A 22,144-nucleotide genomic window follows, 5' to 3' on the forward strand; every position below is an offset into this window, starting at 1 on the left:
GCCAAGGCCTGGCCTATTTTACCCCCTAAGTCTCAAACCCATCTACTTCTCTCTGTCTCGCCTATCCTACTGCTACCCCCATCACCTCCCCCACCGCCCTCCTGATAAATCTGGGCATCTCCCAGGGTCTCTCCACACCCTCTTTGGCCCCTCTTAAGCCATTCTCCTCACTGCAGTTAGCTACTTTCAAAATGTAAGTGTGACTCCTGCTTAAACCCTTCCACGACTCTCCATTACTCTCAGGACAAGGTTCCAAACAGCTGCATCTGCAGGTCCACCCTGCCCCCCTCTCCTCCTCCCTCACTTCTGGTCCCTGGGCTCCTTCACTCCCACTTCCAGGCCTCTGCACGTGCTGTGGCTCTTCCCAGCCCCCACCCCCTCTGCCACATTAGCTCCAGCTCAGCTGTCACTGTCCTTGGGGACCTGCCCTGGCTCCTGGCTGGGGCTGCCTCCTCTGTTTCCTTCTCAGTGCTTCTCCCCTGTGACTACCTGCTTCGTGCCTGTTGCCCCCACTGGACCACACTCTCCACGAGGACAGGCGGATTGTGTCGGATGCTGCTCACTGAGCCACAAGCCCCCAGTGCAGGGCCTGCCAGGCTTATAGATGGCACTTAGCATGTATTTTTTAAATGAATGAATGAATCATGTTAGAATATGAGATACGATAGTACCCAAAACTCAGGTAACCTTGTTGTGAGATACACCCATTTTATTTGTTCATACAATAAATCTGATAAATGTCTGATCAAGGTAGATGTTAAAAACAAATTAGGAGCTCCACCTTGTGGAGTAATCCACCTACCATGTTAGACTGAACCACAAGTCTGGAAGATGGGGTGAAGTCAGAGAACTGCAGCCCAGAGAGGGTAAGTGATCTGCTCAAGTCAAACAGCTAGTCCCAACTGGGGCTAGCCCCCAGGCCTCCCACTTCCCTGACCAGTGCTTTCCTTATCACACTCTGCCTCCTATCCCTACAAGTTAATTCTGATCCTCTTGGGAGGAAGGAGGAGCTGGGAGACCCCTCAAGCCACAGAGGACTCCACACTCTTGGCTCTGGCTTGGGGAAGGACAAGTCAAGAGATCCTGGCCCCACCAGCCCCAGCTAGGTGGGTCAGAAGAGAAACAATGCCTATCCCTTTCCTGGATCTCCTCCCCGCTAGATCTGGCTAATGCCTACTTTAAATTCTGATGCTAACCTCGAGTGGACCCTTCGTGCTGCCTGACAATCCAGAATGTTTCCCTGGTCTACTCACTCTCCTGCTCTCCTAGACACACCTTCTCCTAGAACCTCCATCACTCCTCCCCTCCTCACTCGCAGCCCATGACCTTGCTTCCTGTTCCAAAGAGAATGGAAACACTCAGAAGACAACTTCCGCAAGCTCCCACCATCATACCCACCAACCCACTTGCTGCTGTGCCCACACTGCTCTTCCAGGCTAGGCCACGCCTCCCCCCGGGCACCAGCTCTCCTCTCCCCCCTCCCTTCCTCAGGGATGAGGCTCCAGCAACTCTCCTACCCCTGCACCATCGGTTCTTCCTCCCTAATAGGTTGGGGGGTCCCATCAACATGCAAACATGCTGTAGTCTCTCCCATCACACTAAACTTTCCCCTGGAACCCACACCCTCCTCCAGCTAGTCTCCCGTTGATCTGCTCCCCTTGAAAACAAAACCTTTATCATAAGCGACAAGGATATACTGTACAACATCGGGAATTATAGCCATCATCTTGTAATAACTTTTAATGGAGTATAGTCTGTAAAAATACAGAATCACAGGCTTCCCTGGTGGCGCAGTGGTTAAGAATCCACCTGCCAATGCAGGGGACGCAGATTCGAGCTCTGGTCCGGGAAGATCCCACATGCCGTGGAACAACTAAGCCCGCGAGCCCCAACTACTGAAGCCCGCATGCCTAGAGCCTGTGCTCCGCAACAAGAGAAGCCACCACCGTGAGAAGCCTGCGCACCGCAACCCAGCGTAGCCCCTGCTCGCCACAACCAGAGAAAGCCTGCATGCAGCAACAAAGACCCAACACAACCAAAAATAAAAATAATTAAAAAAAAAAAAACCTGAATCACTATGCTGTACACCTGAAACATAAAAAAAAAAGAAAAACTCTTCAAAAGCGTCACCCGTACTTGATGGGATGCGTCCACTTCCTTTCCTCTCATTTTCTCCAAACTCAGTCTTTTGTCCCCACCACTCAACCAAAACAGCTTTTACTGAGATCTCTGATGGCATGTCTCCATGCTGCTAAATCCAGTGGCTGATTCTCAGCCTCATCTTCCTTGACCCTCCAGCAGCATCTGACAGGAAGATCACTTCCTCCTTCTTGTCACTTTCCTCACACGGCCTCTGGGAAATCATTCGCTCTTGGGTTTGCTACACTAGCACTGACTGATCCGTCTTGGGGTGCTCTGCGAGTTCCTCCTCATTCTCCCGTCTCTAAGTGCAGGCACATCTCAGGCCTCAGGCCTCAGACCACTGCTATACCTGCCCTGCCCCCCTGCTACTCTCACATTTGCAGCTCTAGCTTTAAGCTCTCCCCTGAAACCCAGTCATATACCCAGTCGCCTCCTTGACATCTTCATTCAGATGCCCATCAGGTCCAGAAACGAGGCCTTGATCCCCGATCCAGCCCTCGACCTTGTCCCACCAGTCTGCCCATTTTAGAAATGGCAGTCCCATTCTTCCACACACTCAGGTAAAAAATCGTCGAGTCATCCTTAATGCAGCTCTTTCACTCCAGATCTGCTTCCTTAGTGAATTTTATTGGCTCTGCCTTCAAAACAACCAAAATCTGACCATTCCTCGCCAGCACCATTGTTGTCACCCTGGTTCAAGCCACCATTAATTCCCAAATAGACAAGCACAGCATCCTCCTTACCAGTATCCGTCTCCTCCCCAGTCCCCCTCACTATTCTCCACACAGCAGCCAGGCTGATCCTTTAAAAGGATAAGTCAGAGACCCTCACCCTGCTCCTATGTGTCTTGGAGCCAAAGTCCTTGAGAAGACATGCAAGGGTCCTGTGCTCTGGCCTACAACTCTGACCTCACCCCCTCTCACACTCCCCACCCTTCCAAATATGCTTCCAATTCAGGGCCTTTGCACTTGCTGCTCCTTCAGCCTGGAATGTTCTTCCCCAGAGACAGAGCTGGCTCCCTTGCTGTTTCACGTCTTTGCAGTAAGAACCTTCTGTGTCCAAGTCATGTGAAATAGCAACTGTATTCCCACGTTACCCCTGGAATTCCTTAACCACGTTCCTCTGTTTTTCTCCGTAGCCCTTATCACCACCTATCATATATTTTTTATTGACTGTCTATCTCCTACAACTAGAATGCCATTCCTAGGAGCGCAGAGCTAGAACGCTTCTCTAGTGGCTGGGATTCAGTAGATACTCACTAAACGTTTAACAAATGCATATGCTATGCCTCTGAGCCTTTGTGCAAGCTGGTCCCTCTGCCTGGGAAGGTCTTCCCTGAGCTGGTCAACCCCGCAGTTCTTACTTATCCCAGAGCCTTCACCCCCTACTTCCATAGGCTCCCTCGCATGGGTCCTTCCCTCTTGCACTGGTACAGAGATCATGCTAGATTGGGACTGTGTTTCTCTGCTACCTTCCCCAACAGACGGTGAGCATCTTCAGAGCAGGGAGAGGGCCAGCTCTCTCTGGACTGGGACAGTGGCCAGCACGAAGCCTGATACAAGTTGGCTCTAGTGATGGGTATGTAGTAGGAGGGGACTCCCAGAACACCCACTGGTATGGAGAGAATGCCCAAGGTGAGCGGAGCAAACCTGGACTGTTGCTGCTGGACAGGTCCACACGGGATACCAAAAAGTTGAGTAAAATCTTGGGGCCGTCCCCAGCCAATAAAAGGAAAGTATGTTGCTTTTGAGGTATGCCCAAGCAGAGCACATTATGATGAAGCTAAATTACATCTACCCTGGAGCCCATTCTCTCAGTGCCCCATGCTCTCACCCTCCTCGTGTGTGAGAGGCATTCACGATCTGCAGGGCAAGAAGAGCCAGTGACACAGCAAAAAAAGCATCTCCACGGGAGCCCCCTCATTGGGAAAGGCAATCTGCCATGGCCTTGAGCATCCCTGCATGTTCTTGCCGCGTAACCAAGAACCCAGTCCTGACTGTTCTTACCCAGGCCATTTATCAGGGTTGTGAGTGCAGCAAGCAACCTTGAAGGATGTGTCATCTTGGTTTTACATGAAGGGGAGGCAGCTACGCTAGTGTGGAAAACCATATCCCCCACTCCGTCACCTGAAGCAAAGCCACTAGTTCAACAGGGCCCTCGAGTCAGAGGTTCCTCTGAATAGTCAGGCCTGTCCTCTGACTGTTCACCTAAATGAAGAGCTAATGGTGCTGTGCAGAAGAGTTAACATAGCTGGCCTCACTGCTATCCTTTAGAAGGCTTGCTTCCAAGGTTGGTCCTTGGCTGGTGTCTGGGAACTTGGTTTCTGGGAGGGATTCCCATCACCCTAACTGATAAGAGTGGCTCACTGCACCTAAACTGTGCAAAAATGTGGTTTATGCTAAACACCCACTTTCCTTCTGGAGTCTGGAATTTGGTATGTGCTAGGCAGAGGGTGCCTACGTGACCAGTTCCCAGTAAAAACTCTGGGCACTGAGTCTTTAACAGGCTCTCCTGATAGACAACTTTTCACACGTATTTTTATAACCTGTTGCTGGGGGAATAAAGTGTCCTGTGTGACTTCACTGGGAGAGACTCGTGGAAGCTTGTATCTGATTTCCCTTAGACTTCACCCAAGAAGCATTTTCCCTTTGCTGATTCTACTGTGGATCCTTTCACTGTAATAAATCATAGCCTCGAGTACAAGTACACACTGAGTCCCGTGAGTCCTCCTAGCAAATCATCAACCTTGGGGCGGCTTTGGGAACCCTCGGCACAGGTGACCACGGGCAGCAGCAGCCATCTAGCCCCAGGGATGCCACTGGAAGACCAACTGCCATAAAGGCTAGTAAGACAACAATCTGAATTAAAAGCCGTCACTCTTGCCTAGACAATATTCCTAATGACCAGGCATGCTGTATTCTTACTGACTGTTGTCAGTGTCCTAGCCATCTGGTCTGCCAGATGAGCAGGCTACAAACTGGCAGATCAAAGATGGCCATCCCTCCTGGGGGCCATGAACTGTGGAAACAAACTGTGGTTGACAATGGGGCAGTCTGGGCCACTCGCTTAGATGCTCATAGCCAATTCTCTGATGAGACCAACCAGAATCAAAAGGCTGATCAAGCCTACACAGCCCAGTTGACTGGCACTGCCACCTGCATGCATCATTTTACTAAGTGTGGCAATACACTCACCACCATGGACTGGCACAAAGCAGAGGACTCCGTATCTCTGGTTCAGCTACCTAGAGTCCCTGGTTGGAACAGTACGGCCCAAGATCGTTAGAATAATGACCACTTGAGGGACTTTCCCTGGCGGTCCAGTGGTTAAGACTCCACGCTTCCACTGCAGGGGGCACGGGTTCGATCCCTGGCTGGAGAACTAAGATCCTGAATGCTGCGTGGCACGGCCAAAAAAAAAAAGAATAATGACCACTTGGTTGAGTACGCTCCTTGCCAAGTCTCCCTGTAGTGGCCCATGTGGGCCAAGATGGGAGATATGCGTCTGTAGAAATCTTGCAAAAATGCCCTTGTCCCACTCACATATGACCCTTCTGAACAAAAAGTCTAGGTGAAAGTAGGGAATAATTGGAGAAAAGTGAAATTATAGGCCCTGGGATGTGACATGTTGATTTTGTACCAATAATCTGGGGAGGGAGTGCCTTAGATCCCAGGAGGTGTGTGGAACAATTAATCCTCTTTTTCCTTTAGATCCAGCACTGCCGCCTGGCAAAACAATCCTAGGGTCCACCCAAGCCAAGCAGCAGCTGCAGTTGAGAGTCAGACCAGCTGTCCAGTGTGTCATTCTCAACCACGTGATGGGAAAATTCACACAGACACAGTCAGTCCTGAACTATTCTGCTGTGCCTGATACCATCAAAGGCAGTTCCCAAAGTAACCCTGTGTAGACACACAGACCAGAATAACCTTGTTTCAATCTGACATACAAATCCATCTGCTTCTCCTGATCCCTGAGTGACCCTGGTTATGCCATGTAGGGCAACTGAGGCTGCAACTCAGCAGCAACACTGCCTCCAGAGCTCAGCCAAACAATGCAATGGTGACCCAAATCAAGTGGTAACATGTAGGAGACAGTGGGCCACAGAATGCCTCTCCACTGGGGATGAGCGTTGCTTTGGGTCTATCTCTTGGCCCCTATAATCACTGGCAATGGCATCAAAGATCAGCAGCTCAGTCTAAACCCTTGTATGGGTGGTAACAGATGACAGATTGGTCTTAGACGGCATGCTGATTTTCGAATGTAAGACCTACTGCCCCCGCCCCCCCAGGACCTATCAGAGCTGGCTAAGTCCAGGACCCTGGAGCATATGGTTGAGGTCAACACTGCGCGTGGCCTCATTCTGCTGCTTAGAGTCCTACTGACAGGAGTCTGAGACAAGCTGAACAAACGTGGTCCTAGTCTCTACTGATCAGATTAATCACGGAATAGGACATTCATGTAGAAATGTGAGTTAAGCCAAGACACGTAGGGCTGATGGATGGACCGTGGGGAGGTGATCTCCATCGCCCTGCACATTCTTGCTGGTACACCAGACCACTCTGTACCTGGGCCATTTCTCAGGTTGTGTTTGCAGAAAGCAACCATGAAGGATGAGGTGACATCTGCCTGCAAAGACTTGGTTTGCTTCTGTTCATTATAAAGGTGGTGAATTTCCCAAGCTTGGTGCTTCTAGACTTGATGCAAACCCACTGCATGGGTGGCATTTGCCTGGGCCCCTCTGTGTCACCCTCCTGGGACTTGGGGAATACGGGAAAGCCACATGACCAGGCCAACAGCAACTGCTTTTGCTGCAATAAACTCTGATGTCTCTAACCTGTCAGCATCCATGAAACAGCAGCAAAAGCCTAAACCTTCAGAGGTCCCTCCCCACACCTGAGGAGAGCTTGTGACCTGAGGAGTACAGTGCTCTGGCCCTCCCTCCCGCCGCTCAGGCCCTGCCCTGCCGCCTCTGATCTCTTCCTCCCCTCTACTGTGTGTCCGTATCTGTCGTGCTTCCCCTGCAGCCTCCAGCTCTCAGAGCCCACCTCAGCCCTAGGAGGAGAACATGTGCAGGAACGTGGGACAGAAGCCTGGCTGGGTGCTCAGAGGCTCAAGGGCAGAGAAGCATGGCCTGACCTCCCATGGCTTCCCTGACATTCGCCTGATGGGCACAGTGCCTACCGTACGCTGGGACGGATGTGTTCATAGCCTCTGACTGGCCCTCACAGCTGAGGTCCACACCGCATGGACAGACAGGGAGCTGAGGCTAAGACAGGGCCAGCAGCTTGCCCGAAGGTGCCAGTGAGCGAGTGATACTCAGGCCCAGACCCAGGCACTTCTGGCTCCAAGTCCAAAGCCCTCACACTCCACTCTAGGTGCCCCAGCCCCTGCAGGCCCTGGCCTCCCAGGGCTCAGCAGAGGCCAAGCAGACATGGCCACAGGTCCCAGCAGCTCACCTCTGTGTGGTCTACTTTAAATGGGTTCTGGAAGTCAGAGTCTTTCTCGCTGATTCCCAGCTCCTGGGCCATCTGCGGATGAGGAAAAGCTAGTCATCCTCTGCCTTCTCCTGCCTCCTGCTCACCCAAGGGCCACCCCCTTCGAGGCCTGAACAAATGTGGGCCAGGTGGTGACCCCTAGGGACCCAGGTCAGCATAGAACCCCATGAAAGGGCACCTCAAGGTGGCCCAAGGCTTATCACAGAAAACGCAACCAAAGGCTGACATTCAGGCCTCACTAAAGGCAGATGCGTGGCTCACAGCATACCACCAGAGAGAGGGCTCCCGGACCTCCTCCACCCCAGTCCTTACCAGGCGGAGGATGGGCGAGTGGGGGCCCTGGTCAAAGACGCCCGACTGGTTGCAGAAGCTGATGCCCCAGCGGATGAGGAGGTTCCAGTTGGAGTTGTGGTCAAAGCAGTGGTGCACGATCCTTGGGAAGCGCAGCACCACATCACCGAAGAAGGCCGTGTTCTCCACCACTTGGGAGAAAGCTGGTGAGAGGACCCTGATGAGTGGCCAGGGGAGATGCCCTTCTACAGCCCTCCTGGCCAGCCCTACACACCCTCCAGAGAACAGAGGCAAGCCCACTAATCAGAGAAGGGGAACAGTGCCTGAGGCCCACAGGCTGCTGACCACATGTACAGTGCATGCTAAGGGCTTTATGTCTACCAGGTCACTGAATCATCAAAACCACCTTTAGAGGGAGATGTGTCTGCTATTCCCATTTCTCACATGGGAAACTGAAGCTGACGGCTCGTGAGTAGCAAACCTGGGCTGCAAACCCAGGGCTGACTCCAAAGGACATGCTCTTTCCCCTGTATCTCACAGCTCAGAAAACTCGTTTGCCATGGGGACCAGAGAGGTGGGTGTCATTTTGCACATGGAGGCATATGCATCCCATGAGGCTTCACTGGGCCTAACCTCCCCAACTTGGTATCCTAATGTCCAGAGCTGGGCCCTTTTGTTAACACAACTACAGTGTCTGTGAGGGGTCAGTTCTGTTAGGATGGCCAGGGAACACATCAGGGTTTGTTTTCTTTTTAGCGTATGCCCAATTTTATTTTAAATGCTTAAGTTCTTATTTTGAAATAATTTTAGACTTACATAATACACCACAAAATTCCTTCACTGGGCTTCCTCTAATGTTATCATCTTATATAACCATTGCACAACTATCTAAACCAGGAAATTAACATTGATACAATACTATTAATCAACCCACAGACCTAATTTGAATTTGGTCAGTTTTCCCACCAATATCCTTCCTCTAGTCAACAAATCAGTTTAGACTGAGTTTAGTGTCCATTATGGTGGCAGGTCCCCGAACCCAGGCTAGCATGAAGAATAGTAACTATACACCCAGCCCTCGTGGCAGCCCCTGTTTGAGTGACCCCTATAGATAAGGCCCAGGCAGCGCTCACCAGCTCTGGCCAGGCCACACAGAGATAAGCAGACTCCTACAAAGATATGCCAGGTTGGGTCTGAGACAAGTGGGGCAGGGACCCCTGGGCTTCAGAACAATCTTGAACCGCAAAGAACTCAGGAGTTCGCTTGGTTTACAGGTAGGAGCCAGGCAAACCGCCTGTCCTCTTTCATGTGGAAACTGGAGGGAATAGTGCCTTCCTCAGTTATCGTGGAGATTAGAGACATTTGTAACGTGCCCAACATTCAATACGTAAAAGCTCCTTCCGTCCTGTCTCAGACAGTGTGACCTAACAAACTCTACTGTTAGAATGTAACCAGTTAATGGGGAGAAATTACCACTGAAGAGGAATTCTTGGAAAAGGAGATGAAGGGATTCAAAATATTCTTTTATTTACCTATGTTGGTCTCACCTTGTCTCAAAAAGAATTTAAGGGGGTTGAAGCTTTTAGAACAGTAGTAAAGAGTGAAGGTAACTGCTCCCATGGGCCAGTCACTTCAACAGGCCTCAGTTCTTTCTCCTATAAATGGGAACAACCCTTGCCATCTCTACCAGGAGGGTCAGGGTGGTGAAGGCAAGGATTTCTGGAGGGGAAGTGGGCAAAGGCTCCTCCCTAGTTCCCCCGTCTCAAACACCTAACCACACGACAGAATATATGTGTCAGGGACACAGAAACTGGCTCTGAAACGAGCCGAGAAACACTCGGAGAATCATATACTAAGTGCCCAACTACCCAAAGAGACTCCTTGGAAGGTGCCACAAGAGGGTACTTCCAGAGAGAGAAAAGAGTGACAAGAACAAGAGGGAAGGAGCAGCTAGAGAAGATCAAGGATGGAGTGGGGAAGAGGAGAGGGAGAGATTGGGAAGACCATACCATCCTTCAGTTTCTCGTCCTGGGGGAAGGGCCCATCTGGGAGCACATCTGCAGCAATGAGCACTGTCCGGGAGTCCTCCAGCACCTGAGGGAACCCCACCTGGGCTGAGTGGCTTTGAAAAGGTCTTCCCAGACCGGCCCCAGCCCCATTTACTTCAACCCTACTTCAAATCTTCTGTGAGGGGCTTCCCTGGTGGCGCAGTGGTTAAGAACCTGCCTGCCAACACAGCGGACACGGGTTCGAACCCTGGTCCGGGAAGATCCCACATGCCGCGGAGCAACTAAGCCCGTGCGCCACAACTACTAAGCCTGCGCTCTAGAGCCCACGAGCCACAACTACTGAGCCCGCGTGCCACAACTACTGAAGACTGTGCTCTAGAGCCCGTGCTCTGCAACAAGAAGCCACCGCAATGAGAAGCCTGTGCACTGCAATGAAGAGCAGCCCCTGCTCGCTGCAACTAGAGAAAGACCGCGCATAGCAACGAAGACCCAACACACTCCAAAATAAATAAATAAATAAATAATAAAATTAATTAATTATATATAAAAAAAAATCTTCTGTGCATGCGCTTCCCCCTCATTGAACACCATCCCCTTGGGGAACTCCTATGCATCCATCAGTGCCCAGATGAAAGACCAGGCCTGCCATGAGCTGCCCCCTGCCTGCATGCACCTTAAAGAGCCCCTTGAGCATGACATCAAGGATCTTGTACTGCTGGTGGACATCATTCAGCTGTGCTAGGTTTTTCAGCGCCAACAGCTGCTCCCGCCGCTTCACCTCAAACATCTTCTTGTCTGAGCAGCATTAAGTTAAGGAACTGGCACCAGTTCTCCTGCCTGGATAATCCAGTCGTCCCGATCGAGAGGGCCCACCCTGGCCAGCAAGTCTCTGCCAGGCGCATAGATGTGCATGCCTGGGACTCCCCAGGGAACGAATACACTCTCTGAGAAGCATATGAATCCTGCAACATATCATTCATCCACTTCACAGAGGATTCCACACCCAGCAACCTGAATACAACCCTCAGGACCTGGCTCCTGCCCTCCCCTCCCCGTGGGCTTTCCCCAGTCTCCCACAGCCACTCACTGCTCCCACAACCTCTACCCCTCTGCTCACACTGTATACTCTGCCTGGGGTGCCACCCACCCTTCTCTATGGGTTTCTATTCTTTCAAGACCCAGCCCTTGGGTAGGCAGCCCAGTATGCCAGGGCTTGGTCTCCAGCCAGGGTCTCACCCAAAAAGAATGAGGCACATGTACAATCCTCAAGAGTCCTCATGGCTCTGAGATATATGTCTTGCCTTCTCAATTTAACATATGGGGAAACTGAGGTTCAGAACAGAACTGACTTGATCAAGGTCTGGTTAGAGCACCTTACTTTTTCTCCCCTGTTCCTATTAGGGGGTTCTGCTCCATCCCTGGAATCTCCCAAGGGGTTGTGGGTATAGAGAAACCTCATTTATAGACCCCTCAAAACCACCTCCAATCCCAAAGGATACAGATCTCCAGGCTCGGGTCCAGGGAGGTCCTCAGGGTGTCTGTGACTCCTGTCCCAGACAGTAGCAGGACAGAGAGGAAGGACAGGAACTGAAGAAGGTCCATATCCAAGACTCTGGAGCTAGGGGAGTAACCCAGAGAAAGAAGGTGAGACCCAGAGCTTGGTGTTATATGAAACAGAAAGTGAGTTGAACAGCAACTTCCCCTGATAATGACACAGCCTCTAAATACCAAGAACCCAGCTTTGGGAAGCCCTGGAGCCCCAGTTCCTAGCCCAGGGCCAGTGACCAACAGACACAAAATAAAGACATGGGATGATAGGAGGGAGGGAGAAAGATAAAGTCAGCAAGGCAGGGATACTTAGAGAACAGGGATCAACGCCTGGAACCCTGCACTGGAGCTCTGGCTCTGCCTGACTTCGGGACCTCGGGCAAATTGCTCAGCCTCTCTGAGCTTCATCTTCCTCACTGCAAAATGCGGATAAGGAAGTCATCTCCCTGTTGCAGAGACAGAAGGCTGGGTGAGGCACTGTGCCTGAGGAAGGAGGGCCTGGTCAATATCATTGCCTCTCAATTCCCCATCCTGGCCTCTCAGGAGGCCCAGGCAGTCAGAGATGTGAAACTTCTGGGGCTTCCCACCTTTCCTGACTTCTGTCATCAGAAAGGAAGAAGGGGTGCAGGCTGGGAAGGGAGGCAAGACAGTCTTGGGATAAGACGGCTGTTATTCTCTTAGGAACCACAGGCACCACAAGCAACACCTGTTCCTATCTAGGCAACATTCCCCAATTACCTACTGAGTACCTGTCACGTTCCAAGCACTGTTCTAGAGCCGGGAATACGGCAGTGACAAACAAAATTCCCTGCACACTGGTACTTTCGTCCCTAGTAGGGTTAAGAGAAACCAATGAAGTTGTAAAACAAGCACAGAAAGCTAAGAGGGAGTCAGCAAAGTGCAATCTTAAATACAGTAGTCAGAGGCAGCCTCTACTCAGATGATAGCTGCCCAATTTTACCAACGTGGAGACCAAAGCACAGAAAAAGAAGGAGACTGCCCAAAGTCACTCATGGGTTCTCAGGCTAAACCAAGAGTCTTAATGAGCACTGGCTATCTCAGAGCTGGCCACTGTTCTATTAGGACACCTAGGTGTGTCCCAGAGATGCTCGGTTATTGACAGTGAGACCCCACACAGATCAACCAGAGAACCGCCCCCACCCCACGCTGATGAGACAACTGAAGCCTAGAGAATGGGAAGAAACAGTTCAAGCTCACCCAGAACCCTTACCTTCCACCGTCACGCTCCAGACTCAAGGGAACCAAACACTGGTTAAGGCAGAACTTGGGGTCAGGGGAAATCAGACAGCCGGTAATGACTGAAGCAGGAAAAAGTGGGAAAAGAAAGCCGAAAAAGCGGACTGCGTGGGGCAGATCCTGCTGTCTCTACTGTTACTCCCACTTCTCCGCCTCTCAATCCCGCTCCCTGCCCCATGAGTCCCCAGAGCTCTTCCCGGCGGGGCGTACGACTCCGAGGCCATTCTGCAGAGGTGGCTTGGTGGTGGATCCTGAGCCGGCAACCCGGGCTCGGAGACCAGGGTCGCTGCCCCTAGCCTTTAGAGCTCCGGGAAGAGAAAGTCTTTCTAATGAGAAGAGGCGTCCGGGTCCGCGAATCCCAACCCCCAACCTGTGCAGCCAGTTCTGGGCCCTCGGTCCCTCCCCCGCCGCCCGCCCCCCACGGGAGCCTGCCCGCCCGGCGCCCCCGCCCCCACCTACCAGGCCGGGCGGGTGGGTGAGCGGGCGGACAGGAGTCAGCGTGCACCTCGCCTCGAGGGTCTGCAGACGACCAGCAGAGGCGCAGAACCTCACAGAGTCCCAGAGAAGCCTCGCAGGAACTGCCAAGCGCCGCCCCCGCCCAAAGATCGCGGGCCGCAACTGCCGCTCCTTGACCTAACTTCCGGCCCCGCCCAGTAGGCTCCAGCGCTAGCCCTGCCCGAGGTCCATGGGAGTTCGGTCCCGCCCACCCTGCGTGGCGGCTTGCGCACTTGCCGCGTTAAGGTGTGGTTGGAGGAAATAGTCAGCCTGCGGTGTGTGTCGGACGCGTCAGCAATGAGGCCCTGACCCCTGCAGGCTGGGCGGCCTCCCCAGCGCCCTCCCCGAAACTGTTTAGTTAACTGTTTTGTTTTTTTTTTTTAATATTTATTTGGCTGCACCGGATCTTAGCTGCGGCGCGTGGGATGTTTAGTTGCATGTGAGAATCTACTTCCCTGACCAGGGATCAAACCCCGGCGCCCTGCATTGGGAGCAGGGAGTCTTAAGACACTGGACCACCAGGGCGGTACCAGCTGAGTGTTTTTTAAACTGCAGTTGTCAAGATCAGTTTAGTGGGTCGTGGCTAACACTTTTTAAGTAACGTGCAGTGCAGAGTTGGGGCATACCCTGCTCGCCCCTCGGATCCACCAAGTTCTAACCCAAGTTCGTGGGGTCCTTCCCTGTCCTATCATTAGGACGGAGTTCAGCCCAGTTTTGCGTAGGGTCAGTCCAGCCAGACCCAAGGGCTAGCCAAGTACAGGCACCGGGGCCCTGGCAGACAGGCAGGAAGGGAGTTAAAGGCCCTGGTGAGCTGAGCTCAGAACACGTGCGGGCAGTTGTGGAGGGCAGACACTGAAAGACGTGTATGCACAAATACACGCTCTGAGGAGGGCCGGGAGAGAAAGGAACACAGGGGACCTACTTTAGCCAGGGAAGAGCTGAGCTGGGCAGTTTCCCTCAGCTAGGAAGGCTGAGGTTTTGACCTGCTCACCTTCCTTGCCTGGAAATTGTACCTCTCTCCACTTTCACCTGAGGTGAAGCAGCAGGTAAAGTACTTCCCAGAGCACTTGGACCACAGCAGCACCAAACACATGGCCTTTCTCTGCCCCTTCTGCCCCAAGGATGGCCTGACTGACGTCTTCAACTGAGGTAACCAGCTGGTGTTAGCAGAACAAATCCCTCCCCTTCTCTCCCTGAGGCCATCCATCCTGGCTGAGGAACCAGCTGGAGGGAGCCAAGGTAAGTCCAAAGGGAAATGTTTTTGGAGAGCCCACACAGGCATGTGAGTATATCACTATTTCCTATTTCAACAATGGAGTAAATGGCTCCAGATGCACGGCTGCAGTTGTCATCCATTTCCCCCAAACCAGTGTGCCCTGACTTTGTCTTCTCCAGGTCTCAGTTCTGTTTCTGGGTCTTCAGGTCCTGAGATCAGTCTCTGATGTGGGACAGGGATACAGCCACTCCTCCCAGGCAGCTGGCAGCAAACATGAGAGGAGAACAGCAGAGAGGTGGGGCCAGCCATGGGAGAACCACACTTCCAGGGCCCAAAAAGGCAAAAACAGACAAGAGCAGAGGTGCACCTGAGAAGAGTGGGATGGATTCTAAAACTGGGACCTGAACACCTGGGCTGGGTAGTTGCTATACATCAGGGAACGTTCCATGGAAAGGGTTAGGAGGAGAGCCAGGGAGGCCACACACACACCTCCAGACCACAGGGTCTCTGGAGCACCCCAACAACCCTTCAGAGGGCCAGTGAGCACTGCCCACAGCCCCAGGCTTTCTCAGGGATCTGCCAGTCACCCAGCACCCTCCCCCACCGTGTTGTGCTTAGGGCAGCATCTATGCCAACCGGGCTTGGGCAACTTTCTCCAAAGCTCCTGGGGAAGGACTAGCTCCCTTCTGAGTCTGGTGATATGACTTTGGAGATGGTCATGTCTGGGGTCAGATCCTGATGCTATCACTGTGTGATTCTGGGCACGTCATTTAACCTCTCTGAGCTAAGTTACAACTGTGTTAACACTCGTAGCTACTGTGAGGATTAGATACAGTGCATGTAACATGACTGGCCCTCGGTAGGAACTTAATAAACAGAGCAAGTCATTGTCATTGCTACCACTGTTAATTCCTCTCGCTGACCCCTGCTTGCCGTAGAAGACAGGGCTGTAGACAGTGCAACTCTCTGTCCTGAAGCATGACGCTATAGCTTCCCATTACCTGCGTGACCCTGCTCAGGCCAAAGCTCCCAGATGCAAGAAAGGATACATCATGTCCTGTAGGGGCGGCTGGGCCGTGGAGGCCCTGGGGGAAAGACCCTCCAAGGAGGCCTGCAGGGTCTGGGCCATGCTATGATCAGCCAGGAGGCCCATGCTCTGGACCTGCGGGGAGAAGAGGGTAGGGAAGACAGGCTTTCTCAGTGCCCACTCCGTAGAGGCCCTCTCTACCCTCCACCCCCTGCACTCCTGACCTCCCATTGGCTGCTGTGGCTAGAGCTCCCCACCTCCACAGGGAAGATGATACAGAGGGTCTGGCCTCACAGTGGCTAAACAGCATCCCCCCCTTTCCACCCACCTGCAGGAAGAAGCCACGCAGAGCCTGGAGTGTGGTGCTGGAGAGGGTAGAGAAGTCAGCCAAAGCTGCGCCTTGCAGAACATGACCCACCTCTTCACGAGAGAGGATGCTGCTGCTCTGGAACCGCACAAACTGGCCCAGGGAGAGAAGGCCCAAACATGCAGTGATTCGGCATCTCCTTCATTCACAGGTATTTGCTGTGCCCTGCCGGGCTCAGCACTGGGCTGGGGGCATGGATCTGAAGCCCACAGAACTCTGCCTTCAAGAGCTCAGTGTTGGTAGGCAGGGGTGGGGTTGTGTCACAGGAGGGTGAGGTAATGAGGAGGATTGCAAGACCCTGAGAGTTTGCTCTGCTGACCCCTTCAGTCCCACCACTCCTACCCTGCCCCTCTCACTAGACTATGTGTGGTTACCCAGACACACCACCACATTCTCGTATATCTGCTGGTCTCACTTCAATACTGTACCTGCAATACTTTTCCTTCTCTTTGCCTATTAATCCTTCAAGCCTCAGCTAAAATGTTACCTTCACTGCTGAATGTTTTCATTTTATTTAAGAAATACAGGCATTAACTGGGTGCTTACTATATTCTTACTCACTTCTCCCTCACAGCTCTGGCAGAAGCAATTACTCTTTTCTCTGGGTTCCTACACCAACCATTGATTTATTCATTGATCCACTTTACTATCATTCACAGGCTTGCTGCCTTGTTTATTCAGTGGGCACTTACCATGTTCTAGGCACTTAGCATTATCTTCTACTCTTCCATTAATAACCATATTTTAACTATGAATTTCCTTGTCTATCTCCTTCTCTAGACTGAGGGACCTTTAAGGAAGAACATTTGGCTCACTGACATCTTTGGTACCTAGCACAGGATCTGGCAGGTGATGGGCAGGCCTGGTCAATGTTTCATGAGTGAATGAGAAAAAATGTCTGGGTAGTCTGGGCAAAGGAGATGTGGGCATTCAGAGGAATTCTCTAGGCAGGCTTCTTGTAGGGTGAAGGCTCATCCAGCCCCTCTACCTTCTTGGAGGATGGCATTCTTCAGACCACAGGACCATCCTTTCTGCACTTACCAGGGTCATGAGCCTCAAGATCTCAGCTCTGAGGAAGGAATTCTCTCCAGCATCCAGGAGGGTAAATAGCAAAAACCGATTCCAGGGCTGGGAGGCCACATGGAGTGCTATGGGAAACACCAGTCAACCGTGTGTTGTTAATGCTGCTTTTCCAAAGGCCTTGGAACATTGCTAAAGAAAACTTTCTCCTATTGGCTCAAAAAAGGGTTGCTCAGCAAAGGCAGGGCATTGGACAAGCTGACCCCGGGGCGTTTCTTTCTCCTGGGCTTCTATCCACCCATGCTGCCTGGCACAGGGAGACCACATATCCCACTATTGTGGGAGGCAGGCAACAGGAAGAGCTCTGCCACTTAAGAGCTATGTGACCTTGGTTGGGGCAAGTTGCTTAACCTCCCTGAACCTCGGTGTCCTCATCTGTATGATGGGCATGGCAGTGCCCTTGCAGTATTGTTAAAAGAATTAAACAAAATGAGTGTGAATCAGGGAGCTCCCTGGTGACCTAATGGTTAGGATTCTGGGCTTTCACTGCCATGGCCTGGGTTCAATCCCTGGTTGGGGAACTGAGATCCTGCAAGCCACATGGCTCGGCCAAAAAAAATGAGTGTGAATCACAGAACAGAGGATGGGAGTCTGGGGTGGGAGGGTGGCAGGTGCTGGCCCCGTCCAATCTCCCCCATGAGAACATCAGAGAATGGGGAGGGTTTCTACCGACGTCTGGACTCCGGGCATGCAGGTAGTCAAGCAAGGCCTCCAGGCAGCCGACACAAGCGTGGGACAACAGAGGGTCCTTCTGCAAGAAAACAACAAAAACAAAAACCCCACAGAAGTTCACGTCCGGTTTTGCTACCAGTGGATTTTGGTGCCAACCAAGAAAAAAACATTTGGTTTTCAAAACAATTTCGATTTCAGAATTTCAGATTTGGGATTGTGGCTCTGTAGATAATCAAGAAATTTCTGTTGGTTTCATCTCTCACCCACACACACAAAGCACGGTGCTTATACTGATGATTTACCTACATCTGAGAGACTGTTTTGCTTCAGAAAAGGATGGGCCCTGGGCCCCGTTAAGAGATTCACAGATTACAGGTTCTGTAAGAGCCACACAGTTTATCTAAGCCAATGCGTGTAAATCTTTTTGTAAAGCAGCAGAACCTTTCATCAAACAAAATTTTATGCTCTAATAAGCATAAGAAAAGAACTTAGGGTTAGGGAGATGCAAATTAAAACCACCTTGAGATACCACTACACACTCATCAACAGCTAAAACTGACAGTACCAAGTGTTGGCAAGAATGTGAAGCAACTGGAACTCTCATGCACTCCTGATGGGAAGGAAAAATGGTGCAGCCACTGATGGCAGTCTGATGGCTTTTTTTTTTTTAATTAATTAATTTATTTGGCTGTGTTCGGTTGTCGTTGCTGCACACGGGCTTTCTCCAGTTGCGGCGAGCAGGGGCCACTCCTCATTGTGGTGTGCAGGCTTCTCATTGTGGTGGCTTCTCTTATTACGGAGCATGGGCTCTAGGCGTGCAGACTTCAGTAGTTGTGGCACGCAGGCTCAGTAGTTGTGGCTCATGGGCTCTAGAGCTCAGGCTCAGCAGCTGTGGTGACAGGCTCTGTTGCTCCGTGGCATGTGGTTCTTCCCAGACCAAGGATCGAACCCGTGTCCCCTGCATTGACAGGAGGATTCCCAACCACTGTGCCACCAGAGAAGTCCCAGTCTGATGGTTTCTTATAAAGTTAAACATACACTTACCATATGTGGTAGGCAGAATTTTAAGATGGTCCCATGACCTTTGCTCCCAGATGTTATTCCCATGATTAGGTTACATTACATGGCAAAAGGGAGATTGTTTGGGTGGGTCCAATCTAATTACACCAGTCCTTTAAAAGCAGAGTTTTCTCTGGCTGGTAGCAGAAAAAGAACCAGAGAGTCCAGAAGTGTGAGAAGGACTCAACATGCATTGCTGGTTTGAAGATGGAGGGGCTGTGTGAGAAAAAATGTGTGTAGCCTTAAAGAGCTGAAAGACCCACCCACCCCCAACAGGAGGATGAAGTGGATTCTTTCCCAGCTCTCCCAAATAAGCACCCAGCCTGACCAATACCTTGATTTCAGCTTTGTGAGACCCTAAGCAAAGAACCTGGTCAAGCCCACCCGGACTTCTGACGTAGAGAACTGTCAGATAATAAATGGGTGTTGTGTTAAGCCATTACATTTGTGATATGTAGTTACACAGCAATAGAAAACTAATATGTCATTTGACCCACCAATCCCACTCCTAGGTATTTATCCAAGAGAAATAAAAATGGATATTCACAAAGACTTGTACTCCAGTCTTTATTCATGATAGCCAAAAATCTTTAAGTCCCAAATATCTGTCAGTAGGTGAGTGGATCAACAAATTGTGGAATAGCCACATAAGGGGCTACTACTCACCAATAAAAAGAAATGAAGTACTGATAACACAACAATATAAATGAATCTCAAAAGCATTAAGCTAAGTGAAAGAAGATAGACACATAAGACCACATACTTTATGATTTTATTTATGTGGAATTCTAGAAATGGTAAAACTGTAGTGCCAGAAAGCAGATCTGTGTTTGCCAAGGGTCAGGGAAGGGGAGAGGGGACTGACTAAACAGGGGTCCAAGGGAACTTTTTGTGGTGATGGAAATCTATACCAGGATTGTGGTGGTGTTTACAAAACTGTATATGTTTGTCAGAACTCATCTACTTGTACATTTAAAATCAGTGAATTTTATTGCATGTAAGTTATATCTCAATAAAACTGATTTTTTAAAATGTAAAGACAAACTAACAACACCAACAAAAATCCTATGCTCTCATGCTATTCTTTGGAAGGCAGCAACCTGGAGGTTAAGGTATGGGGCAGACTTGGGTTTGAAGCCTTGCTTGGTCACTTACCATCTGTGTGATCCTGGCCAAGGTTACTTGATTTTGCTAAGTGGGGATAAAAGGATTACTTGGGCTGCCGAGAGGGTAAGATGAGCAATGCATACAGAGGGTTTAACCAGTGCTTGGCACAGAGTTAACACTCAAAAAATGGTGACTATACTGAAGGAAAAAAAAAAAAAGAAATCAGTTGGAAATTAATCCCAGGCAATGACTTGTTTATTTATGTATTTATACTATACAGGTAAATCGTAGGATAAATATTCTTCCCACTGTTTAAGATTGTACTAAGGTCCTATACTAAAATAATTCTGTTATATTTTTTTTAAAAATGGTGAATATCTTAGTGAAACGTATAATAGGGGAAACACTCTCGCTCTTTAACAACCCCTAAGTCTCCTTCACAGGACCCGTAAGGTCTTTAAGACCTACAGTTTGAAGTGGTTGAGCTAATTCACTAACCTCATTTTACAGCTGAGGAAACTGAGGCCCAGAGAGAAAATACTTGACCTGAGGACACCTGAGTGGTAGGTGGCAGGTCTAGAAACAAATCCTAGGCCTTGTGCCCTTTCTCCTTCTCTAATCTAAAATTAACTCTTAACCAGTGGGCACTTCCACCCTTTTCCCAGGTACCTAAGATTAGCCAGTTCAAAAGTAATCTCTCCTGTGGAGCCTTCCTTGATTCAAATAATAGGTCATTTTGCCATTAATTATAATTTCTTGTGTTTCCTACAATCTGTGAGTGCTTAAATGGCTGAAATGGCATCATATTCATTTCTGCGTCCTCATTCACTCATTCAACGAACATTACTGAATGCCAATTCTGTGGGAGGCTTTATGCTGGGTATTGAGTATAAGGGAATCATTTTCCCACTCTCTGTTTTGAATATTAAAACAGGAACTTCAGCCCTTTCAGAAACATGGAGAGAAAGCATTTGCCCTTCCTCCCGCCTCTAACTGGCTTCTCCTCACCCAACGAGAGATTTATCTAACAAGTGAGATGCTAGCTTAACACCTACTGAGCCATCAGGGCAGAACTAAGGTATTAAAGGTCATGCTCCCATGAACTCAGACTCTTAAGATCTTGGCCAGCTGGCTAAGTGTCCAACATGGACATTATGGAAATGCAAACACAATTTACCTGCCTATGGGCTCCCGGTCTGGCCCAAGGGAAGGAGGGTAGTTAAAAAATCCTTTTGGATAAGATATGATAAAGCAAGCATAGTAAAATGTTAATGGTAGAATGTACATGGTGGGTATATGAGTGTTCACTGTAAAATTCTTTCGTCTTTGCTGTATGTTTGAAAAATCTCAGACTAAAAAAAAAGCCCGTTCTGACCTTAAGTCCCAGCTACATTCTACTATGGTGTTTGTCAGCAATAAAGCTGATGCTTTGGTTCTCATTTGATTCGTGATTTCCCAACTGGATTTGAACCCACAAGGGGAAGGAGACACAAAGATTAACCAGACACAGTCCCTACCTTTGAGGAGCTCACAGCCTGGGGAAGACCGATATGAAAATGGGGACTCACAACAGAGAGAGATAAGTGCTATACGTGATAGCGGTCTGATCCATGAAGAGCACAGAGCCTTTGAATAGATGTGCTGGCAGGACAAGACTCGGCATCCGCACAGCCCGCACAGGGCCCACTTCAGGAGCCTTCTCTACATCCTCACATTTCCCCACTTCCCCCAACCTGTGCACAGGCCCAGTGGGGATCAATCCTTGAACATAATCTCCCACAATCAACAGCCATATCAAATATGTCTGTCATTATCTGGGCGGCCAGCGGAGACCACTCATATCAAGGCCCCGCCCCTCCCCCCGAGGAAGTCTCTGCAACTCCTCTCACTCGTTTGCTGGCTGCCCCCACCTCCCTCTTCTTGCCCATGATGCCTTGCCATCAGACCAGACCACGTGGATCTGTGACTGTCGGTCTTGGGCAAGCTTTAAGGAGCAGGAAAAGAGAGTCCAAGTCTAACTAAAACAGCATAAACATCTGGGGCCTTGGTCACCCTACAGTGACCAGCTCATATTTGAAAATAACAGACAATAAGCTCCTTGAAAGAGAAGAAGGTCTCAGGGAATCATGGGTGGGAACGGGCCAGAGGGCCAAGGACAGGGAATGAGTCCATATCAGAAATTGTGCTGCCATCAAGATCAATCCCATCTCTGATGCCCCCTACCCTCGGGGACCTAGGACAAGTCACTTGATATTTCCAGCCCAGCTCAAGCACCTCCCCCAGAAAGCCTTCTCTGACAGCCAGCCTCACAGTCACCCTACACCAGCCTGTAATGTACGTCCTGTGCCCCCACTGTGCAGTGCTTCCCTTCAACCCAGC

General features: G+C 50.5%; 2 protein-coding genes across 3 annotated transcripts in view; both read right to left on the bottom strand.

Annotated features, from left to right (window-relative positions):
* The window catches only part of CCDC134 (coiled-coil domain containing 134), an 18,342-nt gene extending 4,996 nt beyond the window's left edge, over window positions 1-13,346 (bottom strand). Inside the window, exons 1-7 of one of the 2 annotated variants that reach the window (XM_024737458.1) lie at window positions 13,202-13,343; window positions 12,717-12,804; window positions 11,437-11,555; window positions 10,611-10,732; window positions 9,938-10,022; window positions 7,950-8,131; window positions 7,599-7,670 (exon numbers count right to left, since the gene is read on the bottom strand). In XM_024737458.1, coding sequence (XP_024593226.1) covers window positions 7,599-7,670; window positions 7,950-8,131; window positions 9,938-10,022; window positions 10,611-10,732; window positions 11,437-11,539 — 564 coding nt within the window. In that variant the 5' untranslated portion in view covers window positions 11,540-11,555; window positions 12,717-12,804; window positions 13,202-13,343. Of the gene's footprint in view, window positions 1-7,598; window positions 7,671-7,949; window positions 8,132-9,937; window positions 10,023-10,610; window positions 10,733-11,436; window positions 11,556-12,716; window positions 12,805-13,201 lie in introns of both variants that reach the window. The other variant, XM_024737457.1, reaches the window with a different exon arrangement.
* Window positions 13,347-14,551: 1,205 nt separating this feature from the next.
* Window positions 14,552-22,144, bottom strand: part of MEI1 (meiotic double-stranded break formation protein 1) — a 60,000-nt gene continuing 52,407 nt past the window's right edge. Inside the window, exons 27-31 of the mRNA XM_024737549.1 lie at window positions 17,597-17,678; window positions 16,889-16,995; window positions 15,809-15,940; window positions 15,503-15,615; window positions 14,552-14,714 (exon numbers count right to left, since the gene is read on the bottom strand). Of these exons, the coding sequence (XP_024593317.1) occupies window positions 14,669-14,714; window positions 15,503-15,615; window positions 15,809-15,940; window positions 16,889-16,995; window positions 17,597-17,678 (480 nt within the window). The 3' untranslated portion in view covers window positions 14,552-14,668. The remainder of the gene's footprint in view (window positions 14,715-15,502; window positions 15,616-15,808; window positions 15,941-16,888; window positions 16,996-17,596; window positions 17,679-22,144) is intronic.

This window comes from Neophocaena asiaeorientalis, unplaced genomic scaffold, assembly GCF_003031525.2.
Source record: "Neophocaena asiaeorientalis asiaeorientalis breed wild unplaced genomic scaffold, Neophocaena_asiaeorientalis_V1.1 scaffold242, whole genome shotgun sequence".
Lineage (NCBI taxonomy): Eukaryota > Metazoa > Chordata > Mammalia > Artiodactyla > Phocoenidae > Neophocaena > Neophocaena asiaeorientalis.